Source organism: Salvelinus namaycush, chromosome 1 (genome assembly GCF_016432855.1).
Source record: "Salvelinus namaycush isolate Seneca chromosome 1, SaNama_1.0, whole genome shotgun sequence".
NCBI classification, from domain to species: Eukaryota; Metazoa; Chordata; class Actinopteri; order Salmoniformes; family Salmonidae; genus Salvelinus; species Salvelinus namaycush.
In genome coordinates, this window is record NC_052307.1 from 7874005 (window position 1) to 7893095 (window position 19091).

Below are 19091 nucleotides of genomic sequence, written 5' to 3' on the forward strand. Positions count from 1 at the left end.
GCTCTCCAGAATGCACTCAGTGGTCTCCCTCAATTCTTGTGAATTAATTGTTGAATGGTGTGAATTGTTTTCCCTTTGGTTTTTATCAATTCCCCATTACATATGTCACCAGTAGTAAATTTACCCTTATTTGGTTACATACATTCCTGTTAATGCATGAATTAATTACAGTAATTTACCGTTCTCATTGACCGAGTGGAAACATTGTTTGCAGAGTTCACAACTTGCTACACTTGTGAAAAACATGTTTTTTTTCATTGCATACCATCATTTAAGAGTTTTGTAAATGTTTCCATTGTCTTTTGTTTGGAGCGCTCCATGTGAGAAATGGGCATGTGTCAGATATGTTTCTATGTCCTGTTAATATTGATGGAGTGCACCTGGCCTGCTGCGCCAAATGTAGGAAAGTGCCCAGTTGGGGATGTCTGATTTCTGACCACCACTAATAATAAGCTGAGCTTATAAATCATTTTTGGAACCAAGCGACAATGATTTTGAGAAACATTATTATTGAAATGAAACTGTTGCACAAAAATACAAATATGAAAATCATAACTGGCACGCAAATCAGTAGAATAAGTCATTCTTCTTATTAGTTCACCTTAATAGCCCATATGCCACTGAGTGAGAAAAGTTTATATTGTTTTGCGGCAGAATTATGAAATGTTATGTGTTGGAGATGTGTCTTGTTCAGTTTAGCTCAGAAAACGCTGTCCTCGCCAATCTGTCATTCTAGACGGCTGCCTAATGGGCGGACCTTACCTGGCTTCACATGTATAGTTTCAGGAATAAGAGTCCAGGTAGGTACAATGAGGCCATAACTGTAATCACTACCAAAGGTGAAGTAATGGTGCCAGAGAGGATGGCTGTTTTGTTGGCTCTTAACCAACCGTGCTATTTTGTTTGTTTTTTCATATTGTTTGTACCTTATTTTGTACATAATGTTGCTGCTACCGTCTCTTATGACCTAAAAGAGCTTCTGCACATCAGAACAGCAATTACTCACCTTGAATTGGACGAATAATTTTTTCTTAAATGAGTCGGACGAGAGGGATTTACTCCAGACACCCGAACAGGCCCTCATCCCCATCATTCGCAGGAGAAAGAGATGGAGATGTTGTTGAAGGGGATCTGGGTGCCTTGTGAGGATCAGACGACGAGTGGCTAATCTGTCTTTGCCTTTACTATTGGCCAACCTACAATCGATGGATGATAAATTGGACGAACTAAAACTTAAAACCAAGCCACGAGGTCAAAGGAATTTCCCCTGGAACTCCAAGACAGGATTGTGTCGAGGCACAGATCTGGGGAAGGGTTCCAAAAAATGTCTCCAGCATTGTAGGTCCCCAAGAACACAGTGGCCTCCATCATTCTTAAATGGATGAAGTTTGGAACCACCAAGACTCTCTCTAGAGCTGGCCGCCTGGCCAAACTGAGCAATCGAGGGAGCAGGGCCTTGGTCAGGGAGGTGACCAAGAACACGATGGTCATTCTAACAGAGCTCCAGAGTTCCTCTGTGGAGATGGAAGAACCTTCCAGAAGGACAACCATCTCTGCAGCACTCCACCAATCAGGCCTTTATGGTAAAGTGGCCAGACGGTAAACGGTATGGTAAAGTGGCCCGCTTAGAGTTTGCCAAAAGGCACCTAAAGGACTCTGACCATGAGAAACAAGATTCTCTGGTCTGATGAAACCAAGATTGAACTCTTTGGCCTGAATGCCAAGCGTCACATCTGGAGGAAACTTGGCACCATCCCTACGGTGAAGCATGGTGGTGGCAACATTATGCTGTGGGGTTGTTTTCAGTGGTAGGGACTGGGAGACTAGTCAGGATCAAGAGAAAGATGAACAGAGCAAAGTACAGAGATCCTTGATGTAAACCTTCTCCAGAGTGCTGAAAACCTCAGATTGGGGCGAAGGTTCACTTTCCAACAGGACAACAACCCTAAGCACACAGCCATGACAATGCAGGAGTGGCTTTGGGACAAGTCTCTGAATGTCCTTGAGTGGCCCAGTCAGAGCCTGGACATGAACCCGATCTAACATCTCTGGAGAGACCTGAAAATAGCTGTACAGCAATGCTCCCCATCCAACCTGACCGAGCTTGAGAGGATCTGCAGAGAATAATGGGAGAAACTCTCCACATACAGGTGTGCCAAGCTTGTGACGTCATACCTAAGAAGATTTGAGGCTGTAATCACTGCCAAAGCTGCTTCAACAAAGTACTGAGTAAAGGGTCTGAATGCTTATGTAAATGTGATTTAAGTTAATTTGAATACATTAGACACAAATGTTCTGTCAATCTTCAAGATCAACATAAATTCCTGCACTTTGGCTGTTGTTAAGTCTCATGCAGTATCACACGAGCTCTTTATCACTTGACTGTCATTCAGAAAATTCTTTCCTGAATCAGACGATGTTGTTAATGTCTCCACGTAACTAAACAGCTAGACATCAAATACGTATCAAACAACTATTATGCATATTTATTGAAGAACCCTGTCAACGACTGTATCAATATTTTTGTTATTAATCATATTGAAGTTACTCAATCACATACATTATTTTGGATATGTGTGCCCATGAAAATTGTTTTCACACCGTAACATAGGGAGAGAGAAAATGTTACAGTACACTTTAGAGATCTCCATACAAAACAGAGTCCGACAGCAATGTCCAGGAATCTGACGTGATCAAAGTCAGTGTGTAATTCAATTGATAAATGCTTATTATATGATATAACGACAAACAGCAGTATCATAAATGCAAAGAAAGAAAGGTAGTGTTTTATGTCACACGATTTTTTCCAAATCTGCAAAGACCAAGCATGAGAAAGGGTTGATTCAACCCATACATTTTATTGAATGTATCTATACTGAACAAAAAAATAAATGCAATATGGAACAATTTCAAAGATTTACTCAGTTACAGTTTATATAAGGAAATCAGTGAATTTAAATTAATTAATTTGGCCCTAATCCAGGGCTGCCCAACCCTCTTCCTGGAGATCTACTGTCCTGTAGGTTTTCAGTCCAACCCTAACTTAGCGTATCTTATTCAGCTAGTTAAGGTCTTGTTGAGCAGCTAATTAGTATAATCATGCGTGTTAAATTAGGGTTGGACTGAAAACTCACAGGACAGTAGATCTTCAGGAACAGGGTTGGGCAGCCCTACCCTAATCTATGGATTTCACATGACTGGGAATACAGATATGCATCTATTGGTCACAGATACCTTAAAGAAAAGGTAGGGGTGTGGATCAGAAAATCACCATTTGCCTCATGCAACGCGACACATCTCCTTCACATAGAGTTGATCAGGCTGTTGATTGTGGCCTGTGGAATGTTGTCCCACTCCTCTTCAATGGCTTTGCAAAGTTGCTGGATATTGGCGGGAACTGGAACACGCTGTCGTACACGTCAATCCAGAGCATCCCAAACATGCTCAATGGGTGACATGTCTGGTGAATATGCAGGCCATGGAAGAACTGGGGCATTTTCAGTTTCCAGGAATTGTGTACAGGTCCTTGCGACATGGGGCCCTGCATTATCATGCTGAAACATGAGGTTATGGCGGCGGGTGAATGGAACGATAATCATGGTATCTCTGTGCATTCAAATTGCCATCTATAAAATGAAATTGTGTTTGTAGCTTACGAACGTTCAATTCTCTGACAACAGCTCTGGAGTCAGCATGCCAATTACACACTCCCTCAAAATGTGAGACATCTGTGGCATTGGGTTGTGTGACAAAACTGCACATTTTAGAGTGGCCTTTTATTGTCCCCAGCACAAGGTGCACCTGTGTAATAATCATGATGTTTAAACAGCTTTTTGATATGCCACATATGTCAGATGGATGGATTATCCATCCGTTTGTGCACAAAATTGGAGAGAAATACGCTTTTTGTGCATATGGAACATTTCTGGGATCTTTGATTTCAGAAACATGGGACCAACACTTTACAGGTTGCGTTTATATTTGTATTCTTTATCTTAATGAATTCACATGAAAATAAAAAGGCTAATTATTTTTAATGACTTTGTAGCAGCTCTATTACAAGAACTTGTATCCCAGTATATAGAAAGACCCATGCACAGAATACCCGTTGCCCACTTTTTTATCCACTAGGTGGCAGTCATGTGCTACCACCTCTACTGAAAGTTGACAGATGGATTTAGCAGTTTCAAAGGGTAATGGTGAGCTTAAAGCCCATTTCCTGTTGTTGTTGTTTTTTAGCCTAGAGTAAAACAAAGTAAAACACACCAATCCCATTCCTAATTTAAATGTAGTAAATCTCGCTCATTTGCCCCTGGTCATGAAAATGACCCATATAGGTTGACCAATTTGCAACTTCAAATCAAATGTTATTAGTCACATGCACCGATTACAACAGCCTTACAGTGAAATGCTTACTTACGAGCCCCTAACCAACAATGCAGTTTCAAAAAATACAGATAAGAATCAGAGATAAAAGTAACAAGTAATTAAAGAGCAGCAGTGAAATAACAATAGCAAAATGTTCTTGCTGCTCCAACAGGATATCCTAACGATAAAAGTGTACACCGCTAAAAATAGAGACTGGGTTAAAAAGCTCTCGTAGGGTGTTTGACATAAATTTGGTGGGTGCTATGGTGGCTCAAAGGTTCCATGGCCACAATAAAACTAAATGATGAATGAGAATGGCATGGTAATTTTAGTGCCAAGATGGAGAATAGTTGCCCCACTATGGCTCTGTACCTACCTACACCTAGTCAGTGTGATATTTCTGTTGCTGCTAATGGATTTAAGGATGGTTTCCCAAACACAGATTGAGTCTAAAATCAAGATCAATGGAGGTTATTGATTTCTAAGGGCTTTTTAGTCTAGGACTAAACTTAACCTGTGTCATGGCAATATCTGCCCTTAGTGTTATAGGTAGCCTTTACTTGCATCTAGTTGTCTTCTTCATTTTCTATATTGTTGTATCTGTTCTCGCCATTTTACGGTTGTATTGCTCGCTTCTTGAGAGTATAGGTTCCATGTACTAACACTACATTTAACACGTCCTCTAGTAGAGATACATCTGTAATATCGATTTATTTTTTATCTGTCAGTGGGACATCTAGTGGCCATTTTGGGTACTTCAATTATCCACTGGTGTCTGATTATCTCTTACTCTTTGTGTGGCCTTGTCTTCCCACTATTGTTTGTGGAGATACACTTAAAAAACGGCCACTGCAGTGCTATAATATAATTAAATGTGTGGTTTCAAGTAACTAGGGGCGGCAGCTAGACTAGCAGTTAAGAGTGTTAGGCGAGTAACCGAAAAGTCACTTATTCTAATCCCAGAGTAGACTTGGTGAAAAATCTGTCGGTGTACTTGAGCAAAGCACATAAACATAATTGCTCTAGTAAGTCACTCTGGATAAGTGTCTGCTGATATTTATTGTCTAGTGCAATTCTTTAATGTAATTCATACATCACATCGGTCCAGAAATGATGAGAACACAGACACGCATCGGGGGCTGGCATTTACTGCCTCACCATAAGCTCTCATCATTGGCCACACAGCCTACTTTAATGATCTTCATCGGAGCAAATAGAGGATCAGTTTAGCTTTTACTATTTTGTATTGACAAGGGAGACCTGGTCAGTGATCCTCAATCTGCCCTCCTCAGTCTTTGAGAATGCACACCTACATCGTCCATGTACATCGTACATTCGTCCAACCTTTATGTGTAAGTGCACCCGGTCATCTGTTTGTTGGTTGTGCAGGCGCGACCCACGTGACCACAAAGTGAGGAAGAGCTCTGACTCACTGGTCTGGACAGGAGGCTATTTGTTAATGCAATATTCGCTCAGAAATTGTGTGGACACATTGATTGGTTCTCTCAAATTTATTTTTTTGTCTGAGGGGTTGAGACCCCTCGTTGTTTGGATTTGAAAATCCAACAGTAACTTACTGTATTGGCTGATGCACCTACACAAAGTTTATGATGACCTGCTCAAATGCCATACTGTGCCCTTCTCCTGCGGAAACATTCAGAACTCACACACACAAGCAATGACAGTAGCTTAAATCGATATTGTTGAGTTAGATGTGTAAGCAATAGCTAGGTTAGCTATGCAAAGTGCCAGACAGGTAAACATTTACAGTAATTGCAGTTAATTATTACTCAGTCATAAAGCACCATCAGCCAGCCAGAAGATCTAGTTAAGTTAGCTACATCAATTAATGGAGAAATCTGACTGTAGCTGGTAGCTTTGGGACTAACTTACTTCCACTAGCTACTACTAGCTAGTATAACAGGGTTGCTTATGTTTCCACTAGACACTGCAGAAAAAGACTTAACAAAAATATAAACACAACATGTAAAAAATGTTGGTCCCGTGTTTCATCAAATGAAATAAAATTAAAAAATCACAAATGTTCCTTGTGCACAAAAAGCTAATTTCTATCAAATTTTGTGCACAAATTTGTTTACATCCTTGTTAGTGAGTGTTTCTCCTTTGCCAAGATAATCTGGTGTGGCATATCAAGAACCTGATTAAACAGCATGATCATCACACAGGTACACTTTGTGCTGGAGAAAATAACAGGCCACTTTAAAATCAAATCAAAATGTATTGGTCACATGCACATATTTATCAGGTGTAGCAAAATGCTTGTGTTTCTAGCTCCAACAGTGCAGTAGTATCTAACAATTCACAACAATACACACATCTAAAAGTAAAAGAATGGAATTAAGAAATATGTTAGGATGAGCAATGTTGGAGTGGCATTGACTAAAATGCACTGGGAAGAAAGCATTACCCTCTGGAGAGCCCTGCGGTTGCGGGCGGTGCAGTTGCCATGCCAGGCAGTGATACAGCCCGACATGATGCTCTCAGTTGTGCATTAGGGGCTAAACTGAATTTCTTCAGGCTCCTGAGGTTGAAGAGGTGCTGTTTTCACCACACAGATTGTCAGTGATGTGTACTCCGAGGAACTTGAAGCTTTTCACCTTCTCCACTGCGGTCCCGTCGATGTGGATAGGAGTGTGCTCCCTCTGCTGTCTCCTGAAGTCCACGATCAGCACCTTCATTTTGTTGACATTGAGAGAGGTTATTTCCTGGCACCAAACCGTCAGGACCCTCACCTCCTCCCTGTAGGCTGTCTCGTCATTGTTGTTAATCAGGCCTACTACTGTTGTGTTGTCTGCAAACTTGATGATTGAGTTGGAAGCGTGCATGGCCACGCAGTCATTGGTGAACAGAGAGTACAGGAGGGGGCTGAGCATGCACTTCTGGAGGCCCTTCTGGGGCCCCTGTATTGAGGATCAGTGTAGTGGAGGTGTTGTTTCCTACCTTCACCACCTGGGGGCAGCCCATCAGCAAGTCCAGGAAACAGTTGCACGGGTGGCGTTCAGACCCAGGGCCTCAAACTTAATGATGCGCTTGGAGGGTACTATGGTGTTGAAAGCTGAGCTATAGTCAATAAACAGTATTCTTACATGGGTATTCCTCTTGTCCAGATGGAATAGGGCAGTGTGCAGTGTGATGGCGATTGCTTTGTCTGTGGATCTATTGGGGGCGGTATGCAAATTGAAGTGGGTCTAGGGTGTCACGTAAGGTGGAGGTGACATGATCCTTAACTAGCCTCCCAAAGCACTTCATGATGACAGAAGTGAGTGCTACAGGGAGATAGTCATTTAGTTCAGTTACCTTTGCTTTCTTGGTTACAGGGACAATGGTGGACATCTTGAAGTAAGTGGGAACAGCAGACTGGGATAGGGAGAGATTGAATATGTTCGTAAACACTCCAGCCAGCTGGTCTGCACATGCTCTGAGGACGTGGCTAGGGATGCCGTCTGGGCCGGCAGCCTTGCGATGGTTAACGCGCTTAAATGCCTTACTCACATCAGCCAAGGAGAACAAGAGCCCACAGTCCTTAGGAGCGGGCCGCGTCAGTAGCACTGTGTTATCCTCAAAGCGTGCGAAGACGGTATTTAGCTTGTCCGGGAGTAAGACGTCGGTGTCCATGGTTGGTTTTCCCTTCATAATCCGTGATTGTCTGTAGACCCTGCGACATACGTTTCGTGTCTGAGCCGTTGAATTGCGACTCAACTTTGTTTCTGTACTGACGTTTTGCCTGTTTGATTGCCTTACGGTGGGAATAACTACACTGTTTGTATTCAACCATATTCCCAGTCACCTTTCCGTGGTTAAATGCAGTGGTTCGCGCTTTCAGTTTTGCGCAAATTCTGCCATCTATCCACGGTTTTTGATTTGTCTAGGTTTTAATAGTCACAGTGGGAACAACATCCCCTATACACTTCCTGATGAACTCAGTCACCGTGTCCGTGTGTACGTCAATGTTATTCTCAGAGGCAACCTGGAACATATCCCAGTCCTTGAGATCAAAACAAACTTGAAGCATGGATTCCGATTGTTAGACCAGCGTTGAATATACCTTAGCACGGGTACTTCCTGTTTGAGTTTCTGACAATAGGAAGGGAGGAGCAGGATGGAGTCGTGATCTGATTTGCCGAAGGGAGGGCCTTGTAGCCATCCCGGAAGGGGGAGTAACAATGGTCGAGTTTAATGCGCAAGTACTACAGGCAATGTGTTGATAGAACTTCGGTAGCTTTTTCCCTATTTGTTTTATTAAAATCCCCAGCTACAATAAATGCAGCCTCAGGATATGTGGTTTGAAGTTTGCACAAAGTTCAATGTAGTTCCTTGAGGGCCGTCGTGGTATCGGCTTGAGGGGGAATATACACGGCTGTGACTATAACCGAAGATAATTCTCTTGGGAGGTAATATGGTCGGCAATTGATTGTGAGATATTCTAGGTCGGGTGAAGAAAATGACTTGAGTTCCTGTACTTTATCACAATCACCACCGCCTTTCTTCTTCCCGGAGAGTTCTTTATTCATGTCTGCACGATGTACCAAGAACCCAGCTGACTGTATGGCCGGGGACAGTATAGCCGGAGAGAGCCTTGATTCCGTGAAACAGAGTATGTTACAGTCCCTGATGTCTCTCTGGAAGGAGATCCTCGCCCTGAGCTCATCTACTTTATTGGCCAGGGACTGAACATTAGCGAGTAATATACTCTGAAGTGGTGGATGGTGTGCACGCCTCCTGAGTCATACTAGAGGTCCACTCTGAATACCTCTTCTCCGCCGGTTACGTCTTGGGGCAGCCTCTGTCATAAGTTCAATTGTCCTCAGGATCCAATTAGGGAAAGTTGTATTTCTGGTCGTAATGCTTGAGTTCCTACCGCTTTGATATCCAAAAGTTATTTATGGTATGTAATAACACAAAAAACGTTCTGGGCTAATAATGTAAGAAATATCACACAAAAAAAACGATATACTGTAAAGTTGCTTAGGAGCTAGAAGCAGAGCTGCTATGTCTGTCGGCACCATCTTCATTCATTTGCAAGCCAACTTTGTTCAGTTGTAGTTGAGTTTGTTCTATTGGCATGCTACCTTCATGATAAGTTCAGCATCTTAGCTAACATGAGTATTTGTATCTTCCTGTCACACTCACATAGTCTAATCCATTGTTTTTGCTGCCAACCTAGGCTTTTAATACACCTCCTAAACTCATGAATATTCTATGAGGGGGTGTGTACTTCAGGATATGAACAAAGCAAAAAACGAAAATCAAAACATTTAATAAATTGTGTTATTTGTTTTCTGTTATTCCATGTCCAATTTTGACACAATAAATGAGAAAACAAGTCGATTTAAGGGTTTTGTTTTTCAAATGCAGAAAACGAAAACGAGTCGTTTTTTTCGAAGTCGCCTTATTCATACACATATGGGTCACCAGGTCTCAGTTCAGGGGTGGATCACTTATCCTCACTCAAAATTGCACTGGATAACCTTTCAAATTGCATTCCAACTCAGCAGGAGCAATGACAATGCCATCCTACAAGCTCACCTATTTCAACATGCGAGGTAGAGCAGAGCTGCCTCGGTATATCTTTGCCTATGCTGGAATAGCCTTCGAGGATCGGCGGGTAGAGTGGAGAGACTGGCCATCGATTAAGAAGAGTGAGTAATGTTTTAGTAACCAGACCACTTCAACAACATTGACAGACAATTAACTACTGAGCAGTTATGAGCTAATAGAGGGGCTATAAGAAAAAATCGGTATGCGACTGTTTGGACTTGATGATCCCAACCCCTATTTACCCTGGTATGGCCTCCATTTCCAGTGTTGTAGGTACCAATTCGGGGGGAAAGTTTGAATCAACGTGGAAAAGTCACCAACGTAAGGGAATTTAGTATTTTCACCCAACTTTTAACTTAAATGCAATAGCATGGTGAAATATTTGTTGAATTCACGTTAGATTACAACTCAACCAAATGTACATCAAAACTAAACGTTGAACTGACGTCTGTGACCAGTGAGACTCGGTCTCAATCTCGTTGTCGGATACATTTTTACTCGGTCAGTACGTTTCCATCCAGTTTTCATGAGAGTGAAGTCATATCGTATATATATATAAAAAAATCAAGACAGCAGTGATGGAAACAGGAAGTTTCGGTACAATTGTATAATTTTCCTACGGATAATTTGTTCATTAGACATGGTGGGATCTTTTTTGTGTTAGTACAATGTAATATGCGAGAAATAGCGTTGGGAACGCTTTTTTTTTGCGCGAATAATGATATAATAACCATCATATCGAAGCAAACAATATATGGTGTGTGGTCGTACCACTAATTTACGACTCCGGAAACGATGCAGTTTATTAGGCTACAGATTAAGTACATTATGATGAATTTGACAGGGTGTTGAAAGTGCACGCTATGACCTTGATGCTGCTTTCCAATAAATATCGAGGGTCTTATTCTGGTGACATGATGGTCGATGCTTGACTGCCGTTTGACAAATACAAATATTCTCGCTCTTATCCATAATCTCATCATGTCGACTACCCTACCTGCACTGTATCTGCGAGCTGTTGGCTAGAGCGCATGTGCATAGACCAGAGTCGGCATATTTGGTATTTAACGCAACCTTTTTGGAGGGACAGAACTATCCGTAGAGTTGAAAATGCGATGGAAACACATTGAACTTTAGATTTGTATTCGGTAGAAATCAGTTTGGTGGAAACACACCACTGGAGGGAAAATGTGCATATTTTCTTTATGCTGATTTTAGGATATTCGCATGAAAATATGTCGTCAATTGGATGGAAACCTAGATACTGAAGACTCCTAATTTCTTCCAGAGACATGCCCAGTAAAAAAACTAATTATCAGCTCCCATTCAGCCAGTACATTAAAACCGTTAGTCAGTTAAAATATCCTCACCCCTTACATTAAATTACGAAAAAAGATTGCAGTAAAACTGCAGTATGTGGCAAATACTGAGTCCAAAATAATGTATTTGTACTGCAGTAATTGCAGTGTAACTGCAATTAGAATGCAGTAAAGCTTCAGATCAACTGCAGTAATTCTGCAATTACTGCGTCCAAAATACCACAGTCTACTCCAGTTTCAAAACTGCAATCTTTTTTTGTAAGGGTTTTATGACACAATATCTCATCGCCTATTGAAACCCGGACTTACTTTACTCATAGCATTACTGCACTTGGGAAATAGTTTGAAAGTTGCACACTCACTATTACTAAGGGGGAAGTTGTAACATGTCTGGTCTTTTTATCTATTATAGACCTGTTTGGGTCAGTGGGCATTTGTAAAGTGACACTCTATTTGTCCCCAGCATGCACTTTTTTCACCATTCTGAATGCATAAAGAATCCATATGTTCTTTTGAAATATGAACACAGAAATACTGGACATTTTTACCTCTTATGGTGGCAATTTGACAACATTACAATCATGGTCTTGAATTGGACTCACATTCTTCTGGTCTTGACTCGGTCTCGGTCCCCTTGCCCCCCTCACGGTCTTGGTTTTGACTCCGATTCGATTTGCCCCGGTCTTGAATCGGTCTCACTTTAGGTGGTCTCAAACACAACACTGATATTTTCTATCTTCTGGTTAGAAGTGTTGATGATGAACAGGAGCATACTCATTAACACTCTCTCAGCCTTTCCATTAGGAAAGCTCCCAGTGTTGGAGGTGAATGGACTCCCTCTGACCCAGAGTCTGGCCATTGCACGGTTCCTGGCAAAGGAAGCAGGTAATAATAATATAGACTAATACATTTAAATTGTAAAGTGCTTTTCATTAGTGTTCTCAAAGCTCTACATAGGCAAAAATATAATAATTTTTTTTTGAATAAAGACAGGAAATAGCAATAATAGGCTAGGTGCTAAAAGGATTAGGACTATAAGAAAGTCTGTAGAAATGTGTTTCATGGCCTGTTTTTAAAAGTTCAGATTGATGCAGTGACTCTCAGATGGCCAGGGGCAAGGGGAGCAGAAGGCTCGGTCCTCCATAGTGACGGAGATGTGTCTTATATTATAATCCTATATTTGAACGGTAGCCAACTACTGTATGCTAGTAATGACTAGTATTCCCCAACATGCACAGCTCAGATCTTAAAGGCCCCCTACTGCACATTTTTATCTCAATATCAAATAATTTCTGGTTAACAATCGAGTACCTTACTGCGATTGTTTTCAATCAAAATTGTAAAAAAGAAAAATAGCTTCTTAGCAAGAGCAATTTCTCAAGCAATAATTTAGCTTGGACTGGTCTGAGTGGGGAGGGGAAACTAGCTGTTATCGGCAGAGAGGTTTGGAACTCTTTATTATTGGTCTATTAAATAATTTACCACCTGGGGATGTCTCCAGGCAGGCCAAAACTCCATCCCCCCAAAACAGGCTGAAATGTCAGGCAGTCTTTTCAAACAGCTCTTACACTAAAAGGGCATTATCATTAATTTTCACAGTATTATTGCAGCCTCATAGTGTGGAAATATATATATATACACAACATAGGAAACTGCACTGGATCTTTTAACAATATATTTAATAAGCTTGTTATGGTGAAACAGGTCAAGTAGCAAGAAGAAGAGGATATTCCAGAGCATTCTGTTCTCCTCTTGCATTTAATTAAATTAAAAGGCAAGAGAGGAACATAAAACGCTTGGGAACTCGGTAGCCACTGTGCTTTAGTAACAACTGTGTTCACTCCCTTCCTGGGGCAACTATTTTTTTCCCAGGGCTTGTGGGTAACAGCAGACTAGCCGAGGCCCAGGCAGACGCTCTGGTAGACACCCTCAACGACTTCACCCTCTTAATCCCATGGAGAGAGGACAACCCACAGATCAAAGTAAGAAAGGCACAGACACCCAATCCCAAATGGACACTTACAGTGCATTCGGAAAGTATTCAGACCCTGTGACCTTTTCCACATTTTGTTACGTTACAGCCTTATTCTAAAATTGATTAAATCGTTTTTTCCCTTACACACAATACCCCATAATGACAAAGAAAAAACTGGTTTGTATACATTTTTTCTAATTTATAAAACTAGAAATATCACACTTACATAACTATTCAGACCCTTTACTCAGTACTTTGTTGAAGCACCTTTGGCAGCTATTACAGCCGGCACACCTGTATTTGGGGAGTTTCTACAAACTTCTCTGCAGATCCTCTCAAGCTCTGTCAGGTTGGATGGGGAGCATCGCTACACAGCTATTTTCAAGTCTCTCCAGAGATGTTAGATCGGGTTCAAGTCCAGGCTCTGACTGGGCCATTCAAGGACATTGAGACTTGTCCCGAAGCCACTCCTGCATTGTCTTGGCTGTGTGCTTAGGGTTGTTGTCCTGTTGGAAGGTGAACCTTCGCCCCAGTCTGAGGTTCTGAGCACTCTGGAGCAGGTTTTCATCAAGGATCTCTCTGTACTTTGCTCCGTTCATCTTTCCCTTAATCCTGACTAGTCTCCCAGTCCCTGCAGCTAAAAAACATCCCCACAGCATGATGCTGCCACCATCATGCTTCACCGTAGGGATGGTGCCAGGTTTCCTTCAGATGTGACTCTTGGCATTCAGGCCAAAGAGTTCAATCTTGGTTTCATCAGACCGGAGAATCTTGTTTCTCATGGTCTGAGAGTCCTTTAGGTGTCTTTTGGCAAACTCCAAGCTGGCTGTCATGTGCCTTTTACTGAGGAGTGGCTTCCGTCTGGCCACTCTACCATAAAGGACTGATTGGTGGAGTGCTGCAGAGATGGTTGTCCTTCTGGAAGGTTCTTCCATCTCCACAGAGGAACTCTGGAGCTCTGTTAGAATGACCATCGGGTTCTTGATCACCTCCCTGGCCGGGCGGCCAGCTCGAGGAAGAGTCTTGGTGGTTCCAAACTCCTTTCATTTAAGAATGATGGAGGCCATTGTGTTCTTGGGGACCTTCAATGCTGCAGAAATGTCTTGGTACCCTTCCCCAAATCTGTCTCAATACAATCCTGTCTTGGAGCTCTACGGACAATTCCTTCAACCTCATAGCTTGGTTTTTGCTCTGACATGCACCACTGTCAACTGTGGGAGGTTATATAGACATGAGTGTGCCTTTCCAAATCATGTCCAATCAATTGAATTTACCACAGGTGGACTCCAATGAAGTTGTAGAAACATCAAGGATGATCAATGTTAACAGGATGCACCTGAGCTCAATTTCAAGTCTCATAGCAAAGGGTCTGAATACTTACGTAAATAAGGTATTTTATTTTTATATAAATGTGCAAAAATGTATAAATGTTTTTTGCTTTGTCAATATGGGGTATTGTGTGTAGATTGTTGAGGAAAATGTTCTATTTAATCCATTTAAAAATAAGTCTAATGTAACAAAATGTGGAAAAAGAGAACAGTATGCCCTATGCAGTTATGAAGATCTGAGAGGATTTGATATGAAAAAACCTCCATCTAGTGCTAGCTTATCAGAGGGCAAGGTAGAGCTATTAGCTAATTCTCCCAGATCTCAACAAGTGCATAGGGTCTAGTGGTCCATTTAGGATTGGACCAGAGGTGTGTTCATGAAGTGTTTGACAATGCCTTGACAATCATTCATAACATAATCTGTGTCTAGGACACTCTACACTTACGACCACTTCTCGAATAAATAGCATTCTCAATGGAGAATCTCCATTTGCTTTTTTCCAGGACAGACGTTGTTTTTGTCAGGGAAACCCATCCCAAGAAGTCAAGTCATTAATAGTGACTTGAGTTGAAACCACAGTGGGGCTCAGCCTCTGCAGGATTCACAGTGCTCATCTGAGTGAGAACCCTGCTTTGTTCTGCAGACACAGAAGATTGACCTGCTTTTCCAAAGCCACGCCCCCAAGTTACTGGACCATCTCCAGTGTCATCTGGGAGACAGGGAGTGGTTAGTGGGTGATTCGGTAAGTTGAAAGGAGGGGGGGGGGGGGGGGGGGGGCTCTCCACTGTAATTCAGTCCCATAATTTTGGCCAATGACATCAGTTTGTTAACATGACTCATGAGACATCTAAATAGTGTGAGGAGCTATAGGATGACGGGCTCATTGTAACGGCATCAATGGAACAGTTATTCCCATGTGTTGGATGTTTGGTACCATTCCATAGATTCCATTCCAGCCATTACAATGAACCTGTCCTCCTAAAGTTTGGACACACCTACTCATTCAAGGGTTTTTCTTTATTTTACTATTGTCTACATTGTAGAATAATAGTGATGACATCAAAACTATGAAAAACACTCATGGAATCATGTAGTAAACAAAAAAAAAGCGTTAAATAAATCTAAATATATTTGACATTCTTCAAAGTAGCCACCCTTTGCCATGATGACAGCTTTGCACACTCTTGGCAAGAACAGCTAAAATAAGCAAAGAGAAACAACAGCCCATCATTACTTTAAGACATGAAGGTCAGTCAATCCAAAAAATGTCAAGAACTTTGAAATGTTAAAAAAAATACAAATAACCTGGAATGAGTAAGTGTCCAGACTTTTGACTGGTACTTTATACTCAACAGTGGATGTTAAGATGTGTCTGTTATGATATATCTATCGAGAGAGAGAGAGTTGAAGTCGAAAGTTTACATACACCTAGGTTGGAGTCATTAAAACTTGTTTTTCAACCACTCCACAAATTTCTTGTTAAAGTATAGTTTTGGCAAGTCGGTTAGGACATCTACTTTGTGCATGACACAAGTAATTTTACCAACAATTGTTCAGACAGATTATTTCACTGTATCACAATTCCAGTTGGTCAGAAGTTTACATACACTAAGTTGACTGTGCCTTTAAACAGCTTGGAAAATTACAGAAAATGATATCATGGCTTTAGAAACTTCTGATTGGCTAATTGACATCATTTGAGTCAATTGGAGGTGTACCTGTGGATGTATTTCAAGGCCTACCTTCAAACTCAGTGCCTCTTTGCTTGACATCAGGAGAAAATCAAAAGAAATCAGCCAAGACCTCAAAAACAATTGTAGACCTCCACAAGTCTGGTTCATCCTTGGGAGCAATTTCCAAATGCCTGAAGGTACCCACGTTCATCTGTACAAACAGTACGCAAGTATAAACACCATGGGACCACGCAGCCGTCATACCGCCCAGGAAGGAGACACGTTGTCTCCTAGAGATGAACGTACTTTTGTGCGAAAAGTGAAAATCAATCCCAGAACAGCAGCAAAGGACCTTGTGAAGATGCTGGAGGAAACAGGTACAAAAGTATTTATATCCACAGTAAAATGAGTCCTATATCGACATAATCTGAAAGGCCGCTCAGCAAGGAAGAAGCTACTGCTCCAAAACCGCCATAAAAAAGCCAGACTAGGGTTTGCAACTGCACATGAGGACAAAGATCGTACTTTTTGGAGAAATGTCCAATGGTCTGATGAAACAAAAATATAACTTAAAAAATATATTTACATTTTTTTTTTTTTTTAGCCCCTTTTTTTCTCCCCAATTGGTAGTAGTTAGTCTTGTCTCATCGCTGCAACTCCCGTACGGACTCGGGAGAGGCGAAGGTCGAGAGCCATGCAGGACACAACCCAACCGCACTGCTTCTTGACACAATGCACATCCAACCTGAAAGTCAGCCGCACCAATGTGTCAGAGGAAACACCGTATACCTGGTGACCTGGTCAGCGTGCACTGCACCCGGCCCGCCACAGGAGTCGCTAGTGCGCGAGGAGACAAGGATATCCCTGCCTACTTCCCTAACCCGGACAACGCTGGGCCAAATGTGCGCCGCCCCATGGGCCTCCCCGTCGCAGCTGGCTGCGACAGAGCCTGGGCTCGAACCCAGAATATCTGGTGGCACAGCTAGCACTGCGATGCAGTGCCTTAGACCACTGCGCCACCCAGGAGGCGCTAAAAATAGAACTGTTTGGCCATAATGTACGTATGTGTAAACATGTATACGCAGGGCCCAGCTGTAAAAGAGACCTTGGTCTCAGTCTGTGTTCCTTGTTGAAATAATAATGACCATCGTCATGTTTGGAGGAAAAAGAGGGAGGCTTGCAAGCCAAAGAACACCATCCCAACCGTGAAGCACGGGGGTGGCAGCATCGTGTTGTGGGGGTGCTTTGCTGCAGGGGGACTGGTGCACTTCACAAAATAGATGGCATCATGAGGATGGAAATGATGTGGATATATTGAAGCAACATCTCAAGACATCAGTCAGGAAGTTAAAGCTTGATCAAAAATGTGTCTTCCAAATGGACAATGACCCCAAGCATACTTCCAAAGTTGTGGCAAAATGGCTTAAGGACAACAAAGTCAAGGTATTGGAGTGGCCATCACAAAGCCCTGACCTCAATCCCATAGAACATTTGTGGGCAGAACTGGAAAAAGCGTGTGCGAGCAAGGAGGCCTACAAACCAGACTCAGTTACACCAGCGCTGTCAGGAGGAATGGGCCAAAATTCACCCAACTTATTGTGGGAAGCTTGTGGAAGGCTACCTGAAACATTTGACCCAAGTTGAACCATTTAAAGGCAATGCTACCAAATACTAATTGAGTATTTGTAAACTTCTGACCCACTGGGAATGCGATGAAAGAAATAAAAGCTGAAATAAATCACTGCTATTATTCTGACATTTCACATTCTTAAAATAAAGTGGTGATCCTAACTGACCTAAGACAGGGAATTACATGCTCCTGCAAAACTTGACCAACTGTGGCATTGTGTTGTGACAAAACTGTGCCTTTTATTGCCCCCAGCACAAGGTGCACCTGTGTATTGATGCTGTTAACTCAGCTTCTTGATATGCCACACCTGTCAGGTGGATGGATTATCTTGGCAAAGGAGAAATACTAACAGGGATGTCAACAAATGTGCACAAAATTTGAGAATAAGCATTTTGTGTATATGGAACATTTTTAGGATGTATTTCAGCTCATGAAACATGGGACCAACACTTTACATGTTGCATTTATTGGTGTGGAGTTTAGTTACGGGATTACCTCGCATACCTTCAAAAGTATTCAGCAATAATTTGAAAATCCGTTTCCATATATTGACGAAATAAAAGAATCTACCTGTCGACCAGACAAAAATGTAGATCTTTAGAAAATGTCTCATATCTGCAGTCACAATAGTTTTTTTTTTGCGACATTGCTTTTATAGAATAAACCTGGGTCAATGGAAACCTGCCAATTGTCCTGTTTGAGTTGACAGGATAGCACACAGATCTAGGACCAAGCCATGTCAGTTCCTCCAACTGCCTCGCTCAATGTGGAAACCATAGTCTGACATACCTTATTCTGTTTGGTTCAGGAGACCTGGGCTGATCTCTACTGCCATGTGTGCTTCACTACCTTCAGTGTGCTGAGACCGGGCTTTGCTGATCACCATCCTGCCCTGTGTGGCTTGACTGACCGGGTGGAGGCCATCCCGAACATCGCTAAGTGGATCCAGAGCAGACCTACAACAGAATTCTAAAACCTGGGCCCAGTTCAGTAGGGACAAAGCAGGATAAATGTTCTGAAGCTTAGAATTGGTCCAATAATTCTCATTTAAATGTTTCAGTTTCAAATGTGTTTGCATTTCCGTGCTTACTGAACACAAACCACAACTTACCCTGCAATGAGGAATGTGTATGCAGAAAGTACTGATGTGAGGCACATTACTGTAGAAGTATAGCCAGACATGACAAAATGAAGATGGCAAATGTACTTTTAAAATAAACCATTGAAACAAAAGAAAA

At 41.9% G+C, this 19091-nt stretch overlaps 1 protein-coding gene across 2 annotated transcripts; it reads left to right on the forward strand.

The window, feature by feature from the left end:
- The first annotated feature begins 9805 nt into the window (after nucleotides 1-9805).
- On the forward strand, nucleotides 9806-19088 carry LOC120044662 (hematopoietic prostaglandin D synthase-like). Of its 2 annotated transcripts, none has more exons than XM_038989370.1 (5): nucleotides 9806-10028; nucleotides 12039-12131; nucleotides 13119-13228; nucleotides 15194-15292; nucleotides 18662-19088. In XM_038989370.1, exons 1-5 carry the CDS (start codon nucleotides 9890-9892, stop codon nucleotides 18824-18826), a joined length of 606 nt encoding a protein of 201 aa, XP_038845298.1. In that variant the 5' UTR covers nucleotides 9806-9889; the 3' UTR covers nucleotides 18827-19088. The 2 variants fall into 2 exon arrangements, with proteins under 2 accessions (XP_038845298.1, XP_038845367.1); XM_038989439.1 differs by having other exon boundaries at nucleotides 12051-12131.
- The last annotated feature ends 3 nt before the right edge of the window (nucleotides 19089-19091 follow it).